Consider the following 21,784-nt stretch of genomic DNA (forward strand, 5'->3'; position numbering starts at 1 on the left):
CTCATTCATTCAGTAAATATTTTATTGACATTATTTGTGCTAGAACATTTTCATACATGATCTCATTTAATTTTAAATGACTGTATAAATGTGAAATACATGCAAACTGTATATACATGCAAAACTGTGTACATGTGAAATCCTGTGTGTACAGATGTGAACACCACAAGTTAAAATGTCAACCACAATCATATAATTAATAAGTAGTGGAACCAAGATAACCAGTTTCCCTATTCCTCAAACAACTCTTTTGAGAGGAACTATTTTCAGCCCTATTAAGTTTTAAAGATGGCCAGGGACAGTGGCTCATGCCTGTAATCCCAGCACTCTGGGAGGCTGAGGCAGGTGGATGACCTGAGGTCAGTCAGGAGTTTGAGACCAGCCTGGCCAACATGGTGAAACCCCATCTCTACTAAAAATACAAAAATTAGCTGGGTGTGGTGGTGTGCGCCTGTAATCCCAGCTTCTTAGGAAGCTGAGGCAGGAGAATTGCTTGAACTCGGGAGGCAGAGGTTGCAGTGAGCTGAGATAGTGCCATTGCACACCAGCCTGAGCCACAAAAGCGAAACTCCATCTCAAAAAAAAAAAAAAAGTATTAAAGATGGTGAGGGAGATCATAAAGAGCAAGGCTTCACTTCAAGTGTTTTTATTAGTTTGATGCCCATTAACCCTGTTTCACCCTGATTCTTGGGGAAGATAGGCTAAGAAAAGTGTCCAGATTTGAATGTCCTCTGGGTTGTGAATGGTTCACTCTTGACCCAGTTCTTTCCCTGATGTAACCCTTATTTGCCTTTTTTGTAAAGTGGGAGAATAGCTCTAAGTGACTTCTTGAGGAGTAAAGAAGATGGAGGAGCACTATACAAGTGCAGGGTATTGTGAAGGCTGCACGAATGTTGATTTTTGCCTTTTAAGGTTTAGTATATAAAATTAAAATCTCTTTGCCAAATAAATTGGTCTTGTAGAACCAGTACCAGTTCTGGTGAGGTGATATTGGATTATGTGAAGCAGAATTTCTACAAATTTGACTCAGAAAGTTTCAGTTACAAAAAATAGTTAATCTTACTAGGGAGACAGCTACATGTTCTATCCTGTGGTCACTGGAGACTATATGTAGATGTTTAAATTTTAACCCAGAAGCCATGCTCAAATGGATCTCCTTCCTTCTGAAAAGTAGAACCATTCTAAAGCATCTAAAAATAACCAATTTTTATGTACATATACCTGACAAGTCTGCATTGTGGCATTCAGTTGGCAGATGTGGTTATGTCTAGACACTTAGGAAAAGAGCAAGCAAAGCTAAGGCAGATGAGGTAACTTCAAGAACAAAACACTTCCTTTGATTTGGATGGCTCTTTTTTTTTCTTTTTTGATAGCATGCTATCAGAAAGGGTCTCGAGTACTAGGAGCACACTTCCCTGATAATAACTACCTGGGCAATATAGTATGCTTTCTTTGAAAGAAATACAGAAATACATATTCTTAGGCATTATTCCGAATAGAGTTAGCAAACATAAAAGGAAACTCTTCTTCAAGGTCTTTTGTATCTGACAGAGGCCAAGGTAAAATCTATATTTTCAGTATTCTTCTATTCTTAATGATTATGAAAGGATCATGGGTGAGCCATATCTATATGAGAAAATGATGGATGGATTTTAGTGAAGCTATTTGGAATCTAATTCTGGAGTCCTTCAGAGTTTGCTCTTCAATAGTCTAAGAACTTATCATAAGTGGATTATGGTCGTATGCAAATGGCAGCTATAAGTATGCTCATTATAGTGCAGGTAATAGTGAAAAATGATAACCATGTAAATGTTTGACAGTGTTTTGCTGCCTTTAAAAACGTATTTTTTTTGAGATGGAGTTTTGCTCTCGTCGCCCAGGCTGGAGTGCAATGGCACGATCTTGGCTCATTGCGACCTCCACCTCCTGGGTTCAAGCGATTCTCCTGCCTCAGCCTCCTGAGTAGCTGGGATTACAGGTGTTAGCCACCACACCCAGCTAATTTTTGTATTTTTAGTGTTAGTAGTATTAGCACTTCTCTATTTTCCATACTTCCTGAGGAACACATACTCCTTTTTTTTTTTTTAATAGGTGGTTATCTTTTTTTTGTTTTTTGTTTTCTGTTTTTTGTGACAGTCTCCATCTGTCACCCAGGCTGGAGTGTAGTGGCATGATCTTAGCTCACTGCAACCTCTGCCTCCTGGGTTCAAGCGATTCTCGTGCCTCAGCCTCCTGAGTAGCTGCGACTACAGGCACGCACGACCACACCCAGCTAATTTTTCTGTATTTTTTACTAGAGATGGGGTTTTGCCATGTTGGCCAGGCTGGTCTCAAACTCCTGGCCTCCAGTGATCTGCCCGCCGGCTGCGTTGGCCTCCCAAAGTGCTGGGATTACAGGCATGAGCCACCGTGCCCGGCCCACACATACTACTTTTAAAATCAGACTTTTTTTTTCACATTCACTTTTGGGATGAAGCATCAGTGTTTTATATTATGTATTTTAAAACCAAATTTGAGGATATTGGTTGATCTCGATCTTTTTGGTCCCAGGTACTTATATGAAAGGTATATATACATTAAAGCATATACAAATTTAAAATACATAGAATATTTAATTTACAGTGCAGGTTATATATATAACAGCATAAAAACATACATTAATATATAAATATATTAATAGTATGTATCAGAGATCAGCAGACTTTTTCTGTAAAGGACTAGACAGTAAATACTTTAGGTTTTTTGTGAGGAGATACAGATGATCTCCTTTACATTGTCTTCTCTCCTTTCACCTGCTTTTCCCTCTCTTCCTCTTTCCTTTCTAGTTCTTTTTCTTTTTTTTCTTTTTCTTCTTTGTACTTCAATGGATGAACATATTTTTCTTTTAATAACCTTTTCAAAAATGTAAAAACCATTCTTAGCTCCTGGGTCGTTAAAAACAGGGTGCTGGGCTACATTTATCCTGAGGGCTGTAGTATGCAGACTCCTAGTATGTTATTATGTTACTTTATATATCAAATATTTAAGTTAAACATAATGAATTGAAATATATAAATATAATTTTATATATTTTAAAGATCAAAATCAGCGAATCCAGAAAGAACTTTTTAATTTTTATTTTTTTTTATTTTTTATTTTTTTGGAGACGGAGTCTTGCTCTGTCGCCCAGGCTGGAGTGCAGTGGTGTGATCTCGACTCCCTTGCAATCTCCGCCTCCTAGGTTCAAGTGATTCACCTACCTCAGTCCCTCCAGTAGTTGGGATTACAGGCGTACACCTCCTGGCTAATTTTTTTGTGTTTTTTAGTAGAGACAGGTTTCACCATGTTGGCCAGCCTGGTCTCAAACTCCTGACCTCAGGTGATCCACTGCCTTAGCCTCCCAAAGTGCTAGGATTATAGGCATGAGCCACTGCGCCCGGCCCAGAAAGAACTTTTTAATAGAAAAATCTTTATTTACCTATCTTTATTTCACAGAAATCTTAAGATTTTTAATATCTTAATGAAGTTAATGTTAAGTATTTATAATTAAAGTTTAATTCAGAAGCTGAAAATTTTAACTCAGAGCCTTGCCAAGGGCACAGATGGGACAAAAACTAAAGTACTTCATCCCTGTTGAAGGGAGGTTCGGCTAGATACAACAGGAAAAGTTATTTTCTCTAAATATTTGGAATATATAGACTGTACTTTGATATTTTTCAAGTAGTGTGGCTCATTTAACTGTAAGAATTTTGAATTTTTCCTTCTTTTCAAGGAGTCTAGAGTTAGGTTTTAGGATTGATCAATTCAGAAATTCAGCTGCTCAGATTAATATATTTCTCTTCTTCTATCCTACCATGTTGCCTTTTGATTAGGCTTTTTTCCTCTTGCCTTGACCTCCCAAAGTGTTGGGATTACAGGCATGAGCCATTGCACCTGGCCAGTTTTTTTTTTCTTTTTTTAAATTCCTGTTTTTACTGTTACTTCTTGATTTTTAAATTTTAAGCATCATATATTGACTTCCCATTAGTCTTTCTGCTTCCCACCTCTCCAGTTTTTTTTTTGACCTCGTTGTGTTTTTTTTTATTTTTTTGTTACGGATTTATACCTTAAAAAAATAAATTATTCTACTGTCGTTTCAGTGGGTGTCTGGGGAAGGGTATGAAATTGCATATGACAGATGGTCAGTTCCCCACCTTTAGCCAGAAGACCCTTTGAGTCTTAAGAAAGTAAGAGGTTTATCTCTAAAGTACTGTTTAGAACCTGTGCTCCCACAATATTTATATAATTCGTTATAATTTTTATGTTCTTACTGGCAAAAACCTCTAATGTCTCACTCCTGTCATTCCTGGAACTTCATATGAGGCAATTGAATATTTCTGCTATAATTACCAAAGACTTCGCACATAGTTAGCTTTTCCCCACAGCCTCTCAAGACAGGGATTTTCCCCCATCTTCCAAGTATCTGAAAAATATATTTGAGAATTTTACTGTACATGGAAATGATACCTTATAGTTAGGCAGATAGTTTTCTTTTGTGCTTTCCAGAACAAAAATTAACCTTTTCTGTGTATTTAACATTTGGAGAAAGTTTTTTAGATAGTGCTTCATTGATTGCCCTTCATCAGACCTTGTTAAAAAAGTAATGTAGGCCTGGCTTGGTGGCACCTGCCTGTAATCCCAGCACTTTGGGAGGCTGAGGTGGGAGGATTGCTTGAGCCCAGAAGTTCAAGACCAACCTGGGCAGCATAGTGAGACCCTATCTTTACAAAACAACTTAAATTAAATTTAAAAGGTAATATGGGTGATTTGTGAGCTATGACCATTTACTGTTGTTATCTGTCGCAAGTGATCAGGAGTTTACCTTTTCTGCACACTTTACTGTGTTCAGGGTTCTTCAGGTGAAAATATAATTTTCGTAGCTAGTTCTAGGAGTGAAATATGGCAATGGTAATTCTGTGACTTTTACAAAGACATTGAAACTCTAAACTGCCGTAATTTTTTTCTCTTAATTTTGAAAATTTCTTTACAAAGGTAGTTACTGCTTTTAGAACATTCAAACAATACAAATTATAAAGGAGAAGGCACAACAAATTTGAAATCTTACCAATTACATTTTTATGAACATCTTTCTAGCACCTGTATCTGTCATATGTGTACATACTACCCATGCTGTTTTGGAGTTTGTTTTTACATCCATAGTGTATCATGGAGAATTGTTCATGTTTATGAATATAGATATACATTTGTCTTATTTGAAGGCATTCTGTTGTAAGAATATGCCATAATTTTTATGTACAGCCCCCTATTGATGAGTTAGGTAGGTTGTTTACCATTTAACTATTATGAACAATGTTATATACATCATGTTAGATTTAGCATATTTACTGGGATAATTTTTTTTTTTTTTTTTTTTTGAGACGGAGTCTTGCTGTGTCACCCAGGATGGAGTGCAGTGGCACGATCTTGGCTCCCTGCAACCTCCACCTCCTGGGTTCATGCCATTCTCCTGCCTCAGCCACCCGAGCAGCTGGGACCAGAGGCGCCCGCCACCAGGCCCAGCTAATTTTTTTTTTTTTTTTTTTTTTTGTATTTTTAGTAGAGGCGGGGTTTCACCATGTTGGTTAGGCTGGTCTCAAACTCCTGATCTCAGGTGACCTCCCACCTCGGCCTCCCAAAGTGCTGGGATTGCAGGCATGAGCCACCGCGCCTGGCCAATAATTTTTCATTATGTGGGACAGTGCTGCACATTGTAAAACTTCTGGCACCCCTGGCTACCACCTAGTAATTGCCAATAAGTGCTACTTAGTCAGTGTGACTGCCAAAATACTTGCTAGAGTGATGTCTCCAATTGAGAACCACTGCTTTAGGTAAATTCCTAGGAAGGAGATAACTGGATCGAAGGCATGCATTGAAATTTTGGTACAGCTCGCTAAATAACCCTTCAGAATGTTGTACTAATTTATACTTGTAGTGACATTGGATGAGAGTACCTATTTGCTCATTCCCTCATATAGCACTTGAATTTTGTTTTTTTATCTACCAGTCAGTTGATTGATATATGATGACTGGCATAGATTGGGCGTCAGTTTCTAATCGGGGAAAATGGCTGGACTAGATGAATTTCTCTTTGAGCAGCTTCTACCAAGAACCCTAATATGCATATAATTTTTAATTTATGGTATATATAGTTGATCTCATATTCACATATATATGTATTTTATTTGAATTATTTCCTTGGCCAACACACGTAAACAAAATGAAAAAGGAGTAAAAGTGTATACAATGAAAAATAAGATTTCCTTCTACCTCCAGTCACTCAATTTCACTCCCCATAGACAATTATTGTTACGAGTTTCTCATACATCTGCTTAAAGATATTCTCTCTCTATATATATTATTTGTTCTCTCTTTTATAAAAATGGTAGCATGTTATACAACACCCTTTTGCCATATGTACTTTTACTTTATATATATTAGATTTTAGATTGTTCTACACTAGTGCGTGTGGCGTTGCTTCATTCTTTTTAATGACTGCGTGGTATTTCATTGCACAGATATATAATACTACAGTTGAACCATCCTGTATTGATGGACATCCAGTTTTTTCCCATTTTTTTTTTTTGTTTTGAGACGGAGTCTGGCTGCCTCCCAGGCTGGAGTGCAGTGATGCAGTCTGAGCTCACTGCATGCTCCGCCTCGCGGGTTCATGCCATTCTCCTGCCTCAGCCTCCCGAGTAGCTGGGACTACAGGCGCCCGCCACCACGCCTGGCTAATTTTTTGTATTTTGAGTAGAGACGGGGTTTCACCATGTTAGCCAGGATGGTCTCGATCTCCTGACCTTGTGATCCGCCCGCCTCTGCCTCCCAAAGTGCTGGGATTACAGGCATCAGCCACTGCGCCTGGCCTTTTTTCCCAATATTTTATCATTTTAAACCATATTTAGATGTGTATGTGAGAGAATATATATGTATGTGTAGAACAATTAGGTACTGTAATAAGTAACAAATATGTTAAGAGATTAATCCTAGATTTTTTTAAAAAGTACTTTTTAGGGCTGGGTGCGGTGGCTCACACCTGTAATCCCAGCACTTTGGGAGCCCCAGGTGGGTGGATTACGAGGTCAGGAGATTGAGACCATCCTGGCTGACACAGTGAAACCCCATCTCTACTAAGAATACAAAAAATTAGCCGGGCATGGTGGCACGCACCTGGAGTCCCAGCTACTCAGGAGGCTGAGGCAGGAGAATCACTTAAACCTGGGAGGCGGGTTACAGTGAGCCGAGATTGCGCCACTGCACTCCAGCCTGGGCGACAGAGTGAGACTCTGTCTCAAAAAAACAAAAAAAACCAAAACTTTTAAAAATAAAAATATAATGTATGCAAATGGTTAAAAGGATGACTAGGGCCGGGTACGGTGGCTCACGCCTATAATCACAGCACTTTGGGAGGCCGAGGCGGGTGGATCACCTGACCTCAGGAGTTTGAGACCAGCCTGGCCAACATGGCAAAACCCTATCTCAACAAAAAATACAAAAATTAGCTAGCTGTGGTGGCATCTGCCTGTAGTCGCAGCTACTCGGGAGGCTGAGGCACATGAATTGCTTGAGCCCAGGAGGTGGAGGTTGGAGTGAACCCAGATTGCGCCACTGCACTCCAGCCTGGGCAATAGAGCAAGACTCTGTCTCAAAAAAAAAAAAAAAAAGTATGACTAATAAAAGTAAAATCTCCCTTTTATTAATCTTTTTCCATTCTTAAAAGATAGTCACTATTCTTAGGTATCTTTATAGAAAAATACTATGTATGTAAGAAAACATATATAAAGCTTCTCACTTTAAAAACATTTACGAAAATGTGATCATATTATACATACAGGGCTGCATTCCAAACCTTGCCTTTTTCACATAAAAATCTTAGCTATCTGGTATTTCTTTAATTTTTTTTTTTTTTTTTTTTTGGAGACAGAGTCTCAAGTCACCTGTCACCCAGGCCGGAGTGCAGTGGTACGATCTCAGCTCACTGCAACCTCCACCTCCCAGGTTCAGGGATTCTCCTTTCTTCGCCTCCTGAGTAGCTGGGATTATAGGCATGCACCACCGCGCCCAGCTAATTTTTGTATTTTTAGTAGAGATGAGGTTTCACCATGTTGGCCAGCTGGTCTCAAACTCCTGAACTCAGGTGATCTACCTGCCTCAGCCTCAAAGGGCTGGGATTATAGGCATGTGCCACCATGCCCGACCTATTTCCTTAAAATTTTTAAAGGTTATACCTATAGTCAACTAAAAATGTTTATAAAAACCAACTATACTGATCATAAACATATAGTTCAATGATTTATCAGAAGGCAAACACCTAATATACCTATCCCTCAGGTCAAGAAATAGAACATTTCCAATACCCCAATCTCCCTTGTTGCTCCTCCCAGCCTCTATCTTCTCTCCTTCTCAGAGCAGTAACTGTTAGCCTCACTTTATGATAGTCACCTTGCTTTCTTTATAGTCAATCCTTATTATTTTCAGATTCCACATTTGCCAATTCATCTACTCACTAAAATTTATTTGTAACCCCAAAATCAATACTTATGGTGTTTTGTGGTCATTCTCAGACATACACACAGTTGCCAGTCCCCTCATGTGCCCGTTTTCAGCTGAGATAGAAATAAGATGGTGCTATGCCTTCTTGTTTCAGCTTTTATACTGTAAACAAATGCCCCTTTTGCAGTCTATTTGTTTTATTTATTTATTTATTTTTTTTGAGACAGAGTCTCGCTCTATCACCCAGGCTGGAGTGCAGTGGCATGATCTTGGCTCACTGCAGCCTTCGCCTCCCGGGTTCAAGTGATTATCTTGCCTCAGCCTCCCTAGTAGCTGGGATTACAGGCGCCCACCACCACACCCAACTAATTTTTGTATTTTTAGTAGTAGAGACGAGGTTTCACCATGTTGGCCAGGTTGGTCTCAAACTCCTGATATCAGCCTCCTAAAGTGCTAGGATGACAGGCGTGAGCCCCTGCGCCCGGCCTTTGCAGTCTATTTAATGCCACATTTTTCTCAATTTTTTTTGTTTTCTTGGTGATTAAACTGTTTTAAATGGCCCCCGAATGTAGTTCTAAAGTCCTGTCTAGTGTTCCTAAGTGCAAGGCTGTGATATGCCTTACAAAGATACATGTGTTAGTTAAGCTTTGTTCAGGCATGAGTGAGTGCTTTTGGCCATGAGTTCAATGTTAATTAATCAGTAACATATATTAAATAAGATGTCTTTCAACAGAAACACATAAAACCAAAGTTTGTGTTGATTAGCTGACAAAAATGTTGTGACCCTCTAAAACAGGAGTGTCCAATCTTTTGGCTTCCCTGGACCACATTGGAAGAAGAATAATTGTCTTGGGCCACACATAAAATACACTAACACTAATGATAGCTGATGAGCAGGAAAAAAAAATCTCATAGTGTTTTAAGAAAGTTTATGAAATTTGTGTTGGGCTGCATTCAAAGCCATCCTGGGCCATATGTGGCCCATGGGCCACAGGTTGGACAAGGTTGCTCTAGAGGCTCATAAGAGTCTAATTCTATTTCCCCTATAAGTAGTGGCTATTTGCCAATTAAATGTTTGCATCAACTTTTTAGAACAAAACTACTGCAAGTAATGAGAATTGACTGTAGTTTTATCACCTAAATATGCATTCCTAAATATTATAGTAGTATTCTGCCTGTTTTTAAAATGTTATGTAAATGGAATCACACAGTGTATATTCTTTTGTGCTTGGCTTCTTCTGTTTAATGTTTGTGAGACTCATTCATGTTTTTACATGTAATAGTAATTTGCCATTTTTATTACTATATAATAGTTGTATCAATATACCACAGTTTATTTTTCATCCTTTTTTTTTTTTTTTTTTTTTTGAGATGGAGTCTCACTCTGTTGCCCAGGCCAGATCACAGTGGCGCGATCTCGGCTCATGGCAGCCTCCACCTCATGGGTTCAAATGATTCTCTCCTGCCTCAGCCTCCTGAGTAGCTGGGATTATGGGCATGTGCCAGTACCCCTGGCTAATTTTTGTATTTTTAGTAGAGATGGTGTTTCTCCATGTTGGACAGGCTGGTCTTGAACTCCTGACCTCAGGTGATCCGCCCACCTCGGCCTCCCAAAGTGTTAGGATTACAGGCGTGAGCCACCGCACCCAGCCTCATCCTCTTACTGATGGATGTTTGGGTTATTTCTACTATGTGGCTTTTGTAAGCAGTGTTGCTATCTTATACGTGTTTTTAACTACACATGTACACACCATTTCTCTTGGATATACAGTTGGCCCTTCATATGTGTGGGTTTCATCTCCATGGATTCAACCTATTTTGGATCAAAAATATTGGGAAAAAAATGAAAGGTTGCATCTGTACTGAGCATGTACATTTTTTTGTCATTATTCCCTAAACAATACAGTATAACAACTATTTACATAGCTTTTACATTGCATTAGATATTATAAGTAATCTAGAGAGGATTCGAAGTATATAGGAGAATGTGTGTAGATTACATGCTAATACTACACTATTTTATGTAAATGACTTGAGCATTCATGGATTTTGGTATTCACAGAGATTGCTGGAACCAGTGCCCCAGAAACACCAAGTGATGACTGTATGTGGAATTGCTGAGTGAACCCCATCAGTTTTAGATTCTTACCAGTTTAGAATCAGTTTGAGATTCTCACCATTTGTGTATGAGAATTCCTAACTTGGTAGCGTCATAATATATCTTTATTCTAATTGCTGATTTATTTGATTTGTTATAAGTTAGATAGTAGAAATTATTTGTTCTTAATTTCAGACTCTGTATACATTTCTTATTCTTCCTTTAATAATGTATATGCAATACATTTAATGCCTTAATATTCCTTTTGGAGGACAGACCTCTTATCCTCTTTGGAGAGCAACACAGTTATTACAGATTTAAAAATCTTTATTACTTTTTCTGTTTATAAAAGTAATATATTTTTATTTAGAAATTCAAATAATAAAGAAATGAACAAAACAAGCAGGGAAAGCCTCTCTATAATTGGGCTGTGTGTTAAAGGATAGAGTAAAGGGTAAAGGATCTCTATTACATACATTACCTAATTTTTAAAAGATGGTAAATATAGACCAGGTGCTGTGGCTCGTGCCTGTAATTCCAACACTTTGGGAGGCTGAGGTGGGAGAATTCCTCGAGCCCAAGAGTTTGAGACCAGCCTGGGCAACATTGGGAGACCCCGTCTATAAAAATAAAAAAATTAGCCAGGTGAGGTGGTGCATGCTTGTGGTCTCAGCTCCTTGGGAAGCTGAAGTGGGAGGATCACTTGGACCCAGGGAGTCGAGGCTGCAGTGAGTGTGATCTTCCCACTGCACATTCCAGCCTGGGAATCAGAGCAAGACCCTGTCTCAAAAAGAAAAAAAAAGGTACATATCTATATTTGGTAGGGCTATTTTGATACATCAGTTTGGTATGTCCCATGAATCATAATGTTTGGTGTTAGGTTATGAGCATTTAGACCCTTCAAGGAATGGTGGGAATTTTTCCCTTAGAACACAGGACGATGTCTGTGCAGGCAGTAATGGATTTATGAGTCTGCTCTAATGTACATTCTCACCATGCTATGCTCCAAGTGTTTTATGGAAACATTTGGCAAATGCTTCAGGAGGTTTAGCAATGATTTTGCTAGATAGAGTAGAATGAAAGCCCAAATAAAAAAGAATCTCTTCTATTATGTTTTTTAGAACCCCCAGTTCTATAAATGAGGACCTTTGATAGGAAAGCTATAGGGATGGCTAAGCTTTTACTTTTCTGTAACTTTGGATCCCTAGTCCCTTGTCTGTGTTGCTTTGTCTTTAAAATTTGCTTTCCCCTATTGGAATTTGCTGGGGAGAAAAAAATGTTTAAAAATTAGTACCAAGTAACATTTGAAATGGAGCAGTTTTATGAGTTAGGATAGTATTAGGTGTTTGTTTAATGTTTATTGAATGCATAGATGAGCTGGGAGGTGCTTACTAATGTATAGCATTTCAGAAGTGGAAATAAGAAGAACTTTATCCAACATAGGTGGGGCTGTAAGAGATGCAGTGAGTTGAATAAGCAGATGATTCACCTTTTTTCTAAGCTTTGAGTCTATATATGTAGATATCAAAGCCAAAGGTCAATACATGTATTAAGAATATTTCTTGTCCTCATCATGACTTTTGTAAGTAGAGCAACTCTACTTAGAAAAAAAATTATTTCTTCAACCAAGACAGATGCTAACATTTACCTGACACAGATATAAACCATGGTTTATCCTAGGCAAACCATAACGTATAGTTGCTCTAATTAAAAGGGACTTTATTTTTTTTTAGCTCTCATTGGAGATTGTAGATCCACTTTAACAGATTTCTCTCCTGCCCTATGTTATACTTTTTAAATAACACAGAATTTGCAGAAATCATTAGTAAATTTGAGTGCAAACTTGTATGTTCTTCTAATATATATTTTAGACCACAAACCAAGGGCCAAAATTTAAAGACCGTCGGCTACAGATATCGTGGCACAAGCCCAAGGTACCATCTATATCCACTGAGACTGAAGAAGAAGAAGTCAAGGAGGAGGTAAATTTAGTGGTTGGAAATAAGAGTTGAATTAGATCACTTCTCAATTATGTATTTTTTATGATATTAAATAGTATAAATTAAAAAATAAATACTGGGTTTTTCTTTCATGCATGCAAATTAAGACCCGTTTAGATGTTTATTAACGGTCTAGAGATATAAAAACAGGTCTAGAGATATAAAAAGCTGTGTTAGGGGTTATTTTCTTCTGATATAGGAAAGACTTCTTTTTTGTTTACAATTGTATTGGATTTATTTGAGCTCTAGAAATTTTTATTCTGATGAATAAAGTCAGATATTACATAAATGAATTAAACTTTAATTGGTTGGTTTCACTTTTTGTTTATTCAAGTTCCATAGTACTAGATTTGAGTCTCTTATTTTCCTTCTGTGTACAATTGGTTAAAATCAGAGTGTGCAGAAGTTGAACATAGAGGAAAGAATTGGAAAACTAAAGACCTAAATAATAAAAGTACTGAATAATCAGCTTCTTAAAATATATGAGAATTTATTTTGCTTTTTTACTCCTGTTATTTATCATTAGTTTATTTAGTGAACACTTAGGCTACGTTGCGAGGTTTTCCTGATTTATATGACAATCTTGGTTTTAAAAGATACCTAGCTAGCATTTATAGTTTGATCAAGTGTCTTCTCACTATATAGGTAATTTTACACAGCAAAAGCAGAAATGTTCCCTAGATTAAAAGAAAAAAAGAAGTCATGGTATTTGGGTAGTGTTTGCAGATACATCTACTTTGTCTAAGATTTTAGATTTTTATATAAGATTTGGAATATCAGTGTCATGGGGAAGCTAGTATACTCACCTCTCACAAACAGTTGGATGGATATAAAAACAAAGATTTAGGTGTTTGGTCATTTATTTTCCTAATTTTTTATAGAATAAAATTAATTTTAATTTATCAGAAACGTATCTCATAGTCTTTTTTAAATTTTCTGTACTAAATGTCCACATTATTTTCCTGATGATATTAGAGTAGAAATCTCCTATTAAAAGTAGCAAAATTAGCAGGGGAGAAGAATTTATATTCATTTACAAAAATATTTTGGGCTTTTTTTTTTTTTTTTTTGCCCTGAAAGATACTCTTGCATGCATCCCTTATGAAATCTAGCCTGGGCTTTGTATACTAGGCTGTTTGTCCTTTGGCCTAAAAAGTATTTTACTTACCATTCTTGTGCCACTAAGCAGATTTTAACCTCTCTTTCTTCAGGAAACAGAAACCTCAGATTTGTTTTTGCCTGATGATGACGATGAAGATGAAGATGAATATGAGTCTCGCTCATGGCGAAGATGAAATCTGATGCTAGCTGTATAATTTTTAGGAATATTGTTTAGAAGAACAACTTTTAAAAATTATTTAAAAGAAGTCAATGAGCCAAAAAAAATTTTTTTATTTTTCTTTTCAACACAGTAGGTTCAAGAACAGCAAGTTTGCTATTTAAACACATCTCATAACTGTACATGATATTAAAGCACCAAAGGCCTAGTGACTTTTACACAGTTGTGAAGATCCACAGCAATGACATGGATAATCTCTAGAGCCTTATTTTCCACACCACCTTTTTTTTGTTGCTGTTGGTGTTGGATTATGATGTAAATGACAGGGTGTTCAGAAATTTTATTTTGGATTATAATCTACTGATAAAATTTAATTAAATGTCAAAATCACCTGTAATCTTTTAACAGTTGTTATGGATGGGTCATCAGACAGTAGGAAATATTCGTAATTAAAATGCCCTTTTGCTTTCAAGAGTGGTCTTGGAAGAAAAATATGTTTATTTTAATTTTATTTTTGTTTTACTTTGGAGGAGCCCAATTTGTATTCAGTCTAAATTTGTTTTTCATGGTTTTTATGTGTGGTAGTACTAGTTCAGTGAAAATCACAACAAACTGTGTGTTCTTAAATGCTACAGCAATGGTAGCTAGCTCTATAGTATTTCCATTCTCTTGTCATATGAACTCCTGGACTTTTCCTGCTACTGATTCTTAGTTTGCTTTGATATTTAGTGAGCGCTGGTTCGGCTGGTCTTTTTAAAAATTTTTATAACTCAGAATGTAAAAGGCTTTCACCTATTGCCCCTTTCTCGTCCCCCTTTTCTTCCTCTTGCCTTTCTATTAATAGGCCTGAACTTAGTCATCATTGATAAAAGTGGTTCATTTGGGCAACCGCAGGCAGTCTCCAATAAAAGTTCAAACCAGCACCTGGATAAATAAGTGATGTTTTGATGAGAATGATGGAAGGATTTTGGGGAGAAGAGAATCACCAGCTTTATTTTTTCCCTCTTTTGAAGCTTCAGTTCAGTATAGTTACACAGAAGGGTTTAAAAATGTCTGAAATTCTTTTCCTAAATTTAAACCATGATGGTGAGGTGACTGGGGGGTGGGGGGTGGAGGTGGGAGGGGGTTGAGGGCTGAGTATGCTAGTAATAAATGGGAGTCATATATGACTTTGTTCAGATGACCTTATTTTTTCATAATTTTGTAGCTTGTTGCTATCCATGAACATACGCATCCCTCAGTAGACAGTTTCCTTTACTGTGTGCATTTTTACTGTACACTGTATAGAGTAGAGTATCTGTTAAGTAAAATATATATGTAAATTTATGTCTTCGTGTTCTGAATGTTAGATGGAAAAGCAGAGGAGCAACACTACACTGTACTGACCCCTGGGAAAATAAAATGATTAATGTACATAGGCTGTCACTTTTTCAAGGATATACACATCTGTGTTTTTATATATGTGTGGTATGAAAATTTGAAACCTCCTGTTGTCTCCAGAAGGTTCTTGGTGACCACTATATCAAGGATTTTGTTTGCTGAGGTAAAGACTATTTCTCAATATAGAAACTATTCACTAAGAACTTAAAACCATCAGGATTCTAGATTTACTTAGCTATAAGGAGTTAAATCCCATGTTCTGATAATCTTTATTATTCTACATGTTTTCCTGGAATGATGTGTCAAACCAGGGTCATTTTTAAGTTCATATAATTTTCTTTCATAATAATGAGGACTTCCTTTTTCTAGGTTATTGTTATATTTCTAGTAACACTGAAGGTAAAATAAGCTTATAAAAGAAGGAAAATATTAGAATGGTGTATCTAGAATACACAATCTTGCTCCTTACTCCTCCATCATCTCTAATGAAATTTTTCTTGATGTCTGTGGCTCAGTCAGTATATATTTTGAAAGATTCATTGTGGTGAATATTTTGAGTCCTGACAGTTTAAACGTGATAGAGGGAACAAAGGATTTATATATTTTTTGTACAAAGTTTTTTCTTAAACTGTATAATTTTGTAAATAATTTGTTTGGGTTTTTTTTTTGTGTACTAAAACTACCAGCGTATAGATTTCAATAAGAATTGTTGTATTTTTGTATTTGGAAACTGAAAATTACAGTAAATAAATGGAACTCTAAGAAAAATTTCAGTAGACAGTTCAACAGAATGAGATTCCTTTTCATATGATTTTTTTGACCTCAAAATGGACATCTTATTTCACTCTCAGTCAAAAGTTGAAAATTTGACTTTTTAGTATTGGGGGCAGAAGATAAAAGAGAAGTGTGTTAAAGTGAAAAACAGTTTTTTCAGTAAGGTTTGAGGCCCTTTCTGTAAGTTTTCAGTACATGTTAAACAGGACTAAAAATACTTTAAAAGTGTGCTTTCAAAGAATTTTAAAATATGTTTGACTCAAAGATGAATTTGAAGTGAGTTAATTATAATATTGGAAAACTTAAGGTTAGCATAAAATAGTTTATATATATCCCCTGCCCCCTTTGGGATTTACTTCCACCATCAAATCTTCAACTGTTAGAATTTCACTTAAAGTGAATAACTGCCATACATGTTTTCTTGGCATCTTCATTTACAGAAATAACATACAGCATCTAAGGCAAATTCTGTCCCTCTTAATGTGTGTGACATCTTTTTAAGTAGCTGATCAGCAATAATAGCCACCAGTTGACTAGGTCAGCCTGATATACTAGTGGATTACTGTCCAAGATAAAAAGGTAACCCCAAGTATTGCAAAATTTCCCTCAATTTCTTTATGTAACACTGAAGAAATGTTGTTACCAGCTAAGATGATAAATTGGAAAACAGTCTTGTTAAGGTGAAAGGGGTCCTTGGTGATGGATCATTATTTCAAAAAAGAAAAAAATCATGTGAAAAGGAATAGTGGTTCCTCTTGATGTATAGTATGCCTGTATTATAGTTTTTACAAAATTGTGAACTTGTGTAATAGTATAATAGGAGATATTGTTGAATTTCTAACTGTTTATACATTTAAATTCATATATGTAATGTTTGTTTTATCAATTACAATCTGAATTTCTAAGAAGCATGTTGACTTTTGCAATAAAGATGCAATATGGAATGGTTCACAATTGGAAAAAAAAGAAAAAAAGATGAAAGTATTACAAATTTAAAAGAATTTGGAAAATTTATGAACCATTCCAAAAATTATAACAATCACCAAAAGAGCTGTAATTCTGGCTTGTTCTGGAAAGAAAGAAAATGTGTGTGTATGCTTGCTTGTGAGAGTGAGTGAGTAGTGGCTATGTATGTGTGTTTTATGTTGTGTTCATAAACATGAGAGAATGTCACTCAATATGAAGTTGGGTTCGAAGTCACTGGCTATTAAATATTAAGTAGGATAACTTTCTCAACAGAGTAGCCTGGAGAATGAAAGAGAAGGTATTAAAATGCTACTTGTAAGTAACCTTTGATAGCCACATTATTTTGTTCCTGGATGGTTCTTGGTATCCCAGATAAAAAAGCACAAAACAGTTTCTTGAAAGCAATTATTTTAATGTTGTCTTGAGGATATTCATTATGCCTGCCATCAGTAGGAGGGACATTTTCCTTAAGTAGAATAGGGAGAAGGGAAAAAACACCTAGAAGAGATGATTTAAACATAAATCAGTTCTGAATGTGACAAAGATTTGTAAGGACAAACAGGGGAAGATAGTGATGTTATGCACTAAGGACTGGGTGGTGATGAGAAAGAGAAGGGAAGTGTATCACCTGGTTTTCCCATTTTAAAAAATGCTATTGTAAAATTCCCCCTCCAATGATTATGCATTAAGAAGGAACATTCTTTGAATTTCAGCTTATACAAGAAAATACTCAAAGAATGAGAGTAAAGTTATTTTCATTCCTTTCAAATAAAATTTATTTTATGTATTATGTAAATAGCAAATAAGCTGTTTGTCACCATTTGCTTTGAGTAGATCATAATCCTAAATATATTTACAATAAACATTAGTTCTGGGACTTTTTTGGAGGGAGCAGGCATAATTCTGAACATAGTTATATCTATTGAACAAATCAAATGTTTTACTAAGATGGAGCTCTCATTAACAGAAATTAATGATTTTATGTGATATTTTTACTGATTTGGAAGTAAATTGTGCTAAAGCCAAGGATAAATTTTGAATAAGCCCCAGCATACAGTCAAATCTGGATCTAGATATGTTACCGTAAACACAGAATTGTGTTTATCAACATGTGGGGATATTGGATGATAGGGTTGCTTTAGACTAAATGGACCAACATTACCTTGCTGTGCAGAGCTGCTCATTTTATATTCATTTTTAGTCTCAAAGACCTAACTTGAGAGACCAACCAAAATTGACCCAGAAAAGAAAAAAAAAAAAAAGGCAATCTACTGCTACTGCTTGTATTATGAATCACCTTCATTTATGCTAAATTGGTTTTATTGCCAAGATCTCTCCTTTCAACAGGATCATCTACCATTTGGCCTCTTCCCTGTTCTCCAGTTGACCTTAGGTTAACTAAACCATTCCAACATTCTAAGATAGGCAATTTGATATGGAGTGAAATCAAGGTCAGAATAGTGTTGGATGATTGTGAGTTATTTGTGTTTCCATCTACTCTTAGGCTTCTGCAAGCATTTCTTTTTGTGGTGGTGGTGGTGGTAGTGGTGTTCGTTAACATAAGCATGATTAACATTGCTGTTACTTTTTCTTTGCAATTGTATTAAATTATTTTCTGTGAAAGAGCAGCAAGGAAAGAAGACCCCTTAGCTTGTTTTAGATAAAGATAAGCCTGAATTTCTGACCTCACTTCCACTTCAGTTTTCTGACCACTTCATAGAGGTGTGTGTTTTTTTTTTTTTTTTTTTTTTTTTTTTTTTTTTTGAGATGGAGTCTTGTTATGTTGCCCGGGTTGGAGTGTAGTGGCATGATCTTGGCTAATTTTTGTATTTTTAGTAGAGACAGGGTTTCACTGTGTTGGCCAGGCTAGTCTTGAACTCCTGATCTTAAGTGATCCTCTAACCTCGGCCTCCCAAAGTGCTGGGATTACAGGCTTGAGCCACCACCCCCAGCCAACTTCATAGAGTTTTACTAGTTTGAATATAGTGACCTACTAGTTCTTAAAATAATATGTAGAGTTGGAGTTCGGGTTTAGCACTTGATTGTTCAAAATTGTAATTTACTCAATTCTTTGAAGGCAAATATAGGGGCGGAAACACGCCTTTTCAGCACTTAGCCATTTCTGTTGATTAAATTCTTAACACGCCTTTGTAAAAATCTTATAAAGATGAATGTCTTATTAATAGTTTTCTAAAGTCCTTGTGGTTTTACTTCTTAGTTTGCCTCCAGACTTCTATTACTGTGAGATACTGATATATTTCTTCTAATTTTAAATTTAATTTGTAAGGGCTAATACAGACCTTGCCAAATTAATTTTTTCTTGAGGATAATTTTGCTTCAAGATTGAGACTACTCACATAGTCAGTTTGAGTTCTTAGACCAAACGCTGCCTATTCATCTATGTAAACATGTATTCCTGCATAAATTATTGAATGGTAGTTTCTGAACCACCCTCCAACAGTGGGGCTATTTATTTACTTTAGGATTTACGTTATTAACATTTAGAACCTGTAGGGGGCTCCAAAAGGCAAAATTTAGTCTTGGATCTTGGAACAGGGACTGAATCTTTTTTCACAGCAACTCAAAATGAGACACATTTTGCATTGCAACCCAGTATACACACACGAAACAAAAGTTTACAAAACAATACCTACCCAATATGCACCTGATATTTTCATCCTATTAGATAAAAATTCTTGTCAGGACCCACTATTTGGCTTTCAAAATTACAGTTTGGAAAAACAGCCTATTGAGTTGCCTGATGGAGTGCATTTTAAAGTCACTGTCTTCCTTGCCGTGACATTGTAGAAACTGTTTTGAATATAAAATGTTATCACTTTATCTTCTGTTTTTCCTTTTTTTTTTTTTTTTTTACTTGATGTTTTTTCTTGAAGGGTATTTTGTAGTTTTTAATTTTAGAAGCAGACAACTTCTCAGTGACTTTTTAAGCTTGCCTACAGTTTTATATTTTTGTCATTACTTGTCTTGGGAAGGGAGTGGAATATTGATATATTGGTGCTACATTTTATGCAATTCAAATCACTCTGCGGTACTTATTTGTATATTTTTTAAAACACTGTGAAGTCCATAAAACTACAGCTCTTTTTTTTTTTTTTTTTTTTTTGAGACGGAGTCTCGCTCTGTGGCTCAGGCTGGAGTCAGTGGCACAATCTCGGCTCACTGCAACGTCCCCTTCCCAGGTTCAAGCAATTCTCCTGCCTCAGCCTCCCGAGTAGCTGAGACTACAGGCATGTGCCACCACGCCCGACTACTTTTTGTATTTTTGTAGAGATGGGGTTTCACCATATTGGCTAGGCTGGTCTCCAACTCCTGACCTTGTGATCCACCCGCCTCGGTCTCCCAAAGTGCTGGCATTACAGGCGTGAGCTACCGTGCCTGGCCCACAACTACAACTCTTTAAGGGCTATAAATCAATAAAAGATGATTTGGCTTTGAATTAAATTTTGCACTTAGAGTTCACCTTAGCCATCAACAATTTAAAGTGAACCAATTTTGATATCTAAAAATACATATTCTAACATTGTGCCATTGAATTTCACCTTTTTCAAACATATCCCTATAAGTTTATAAGAAATGTAAGAAATAGATAAGCCCTATATAAAACATAACTAACTGCCTTTGCCACTTTTCTTACTCTTGGGCAAGTGTGTCACTTGTCTCTACATGTCTGACCTTTTCCAGTTTCTGAAGTGCAAAGAGAAAGATAGGGGACATGTCCATAAGAATATTCCCATATCTTCAGAAATGCAAAGGAGAAAACCATTAAGTCTGCAAAGTAGTGAAATCAGAACTCATCATGGAGTTATAAGTTACTAACACATTTCAGTATTTCTACCCTCTTGTCTATGTACTTTTCTTTTGGAATTCCTTAAGCAATAAAACCTGACTTTCTTATAATACCATGGTACCAAACAAATACTTTGAATTAACCTGATTGATAATTTTCAACTCACTTTGAGGAAATAACTCATGGACTGAATGCAGACTATGAGCCAATTAGTGGAGTGAGTAGTTTGCCTACATTCTGTGCTTACCACAGCCTTTGAGGAAGGTGTTCTTACCACCTTATTCAGCTTTGAAAACAGTTTTGGAGAGATAAAGTTGCATTCCTGAGGTCACACAACCTTGTAGTGATGGAGTCAGCATTTGAACACAGGTCTGACTCAAGCTCAAGTTCTTAACCTCTGTGCTCCACTGCTTCTAATAAAATAGAATATTGCAAGTCTGTAGAATGTCACTGGTCTTTTTTATTAGTGTCTGTCAAACACTGCCATTCTGGCTCCATCTATCTCATCTGCCTTGGATTGGAACCAGACTCCCTTGGGGAGCAACACTGTGTTTTTAGGTAGCATATTGGAAACCACAGAGAACAGTTTATTTATGTTAATTTGTGGGGGAACATTTTAAAGTAGTAATTTTCTGTGACCTCCACAATGTACAGCCAGCCAATTTGATACATTTCACAGTAATTTGGCTATATCATAACCTGTGTTATTTTGTTTTCAATTTTATCTTAAATGTTTTTTTCCCTGTGACAAATTGAATTATGATAATCTTGCAGTATTTCTACCTTGCTGCTTTGTGTTTTTCAATATTTCTCGTGCCTTTTTCCTTTTAACTTTGGCATTAAAAAAATCACGTTGTACATAAATAAGTTTACATGCTTTAATGATGTTTTCATATAGAATACTGAATTTTCTAGACAAAAAGTGCTGAGAATAGCAGTGTTCATTTATAGTTACGTTTATGCCATAT

At 36.3% G+C, this 21,784-nt stretch overlaps 1 protein-coding gene across 4 annotated transcripts in view; it reads left to right on the forward strand.

Annotated features, from left to right (window-relative positions):
- Positions 1–17,090, forward strand: part of RBM27 (RNA binding motif protein 27) — an 85,372-nt gene extending 68,282 nt beyond the window's left edge. For all 4 annotated transcript variants that reach the window (XM_004042756.4, XM_019028374.3, XM_019028376.3 and 1 more), the window contains 2 exons: positions 12,481–12,591; positions 13,821–17,090. In XM_004042756.4, the coding sequence (XP_004042804.1) occupies positions 12,481–12,591; positions 13,821–13,904 (195 nt within the window). In that variant the 3' untranslated portion in view covers positions 13,905–17,090. The remainder of the gene's footprint in view (positions 1–12,480; positions 12,592–13,820) is intronic.
- The last annotated feature ends 4,694 nt before the right edge of the window (positions 17,091–21,784 follow it).

This window comes from Gorilla gorilla, chromosome 4, assembly GCF_029281585.2.
Source record: "Gorilla gorilla gorilla isolate KB3781 chromosome 4, NHGRI_mGorGor1-v2.1_pri, whole genome shotgun sequence".
In the NCBI taxonomy this organism is placed as follows: domain Eukaryota; kingdom Metazoa; phylum Chordata; class Mammalia; order Primates; family Hominidae; genus Gorilla; species Gorilla gorilla.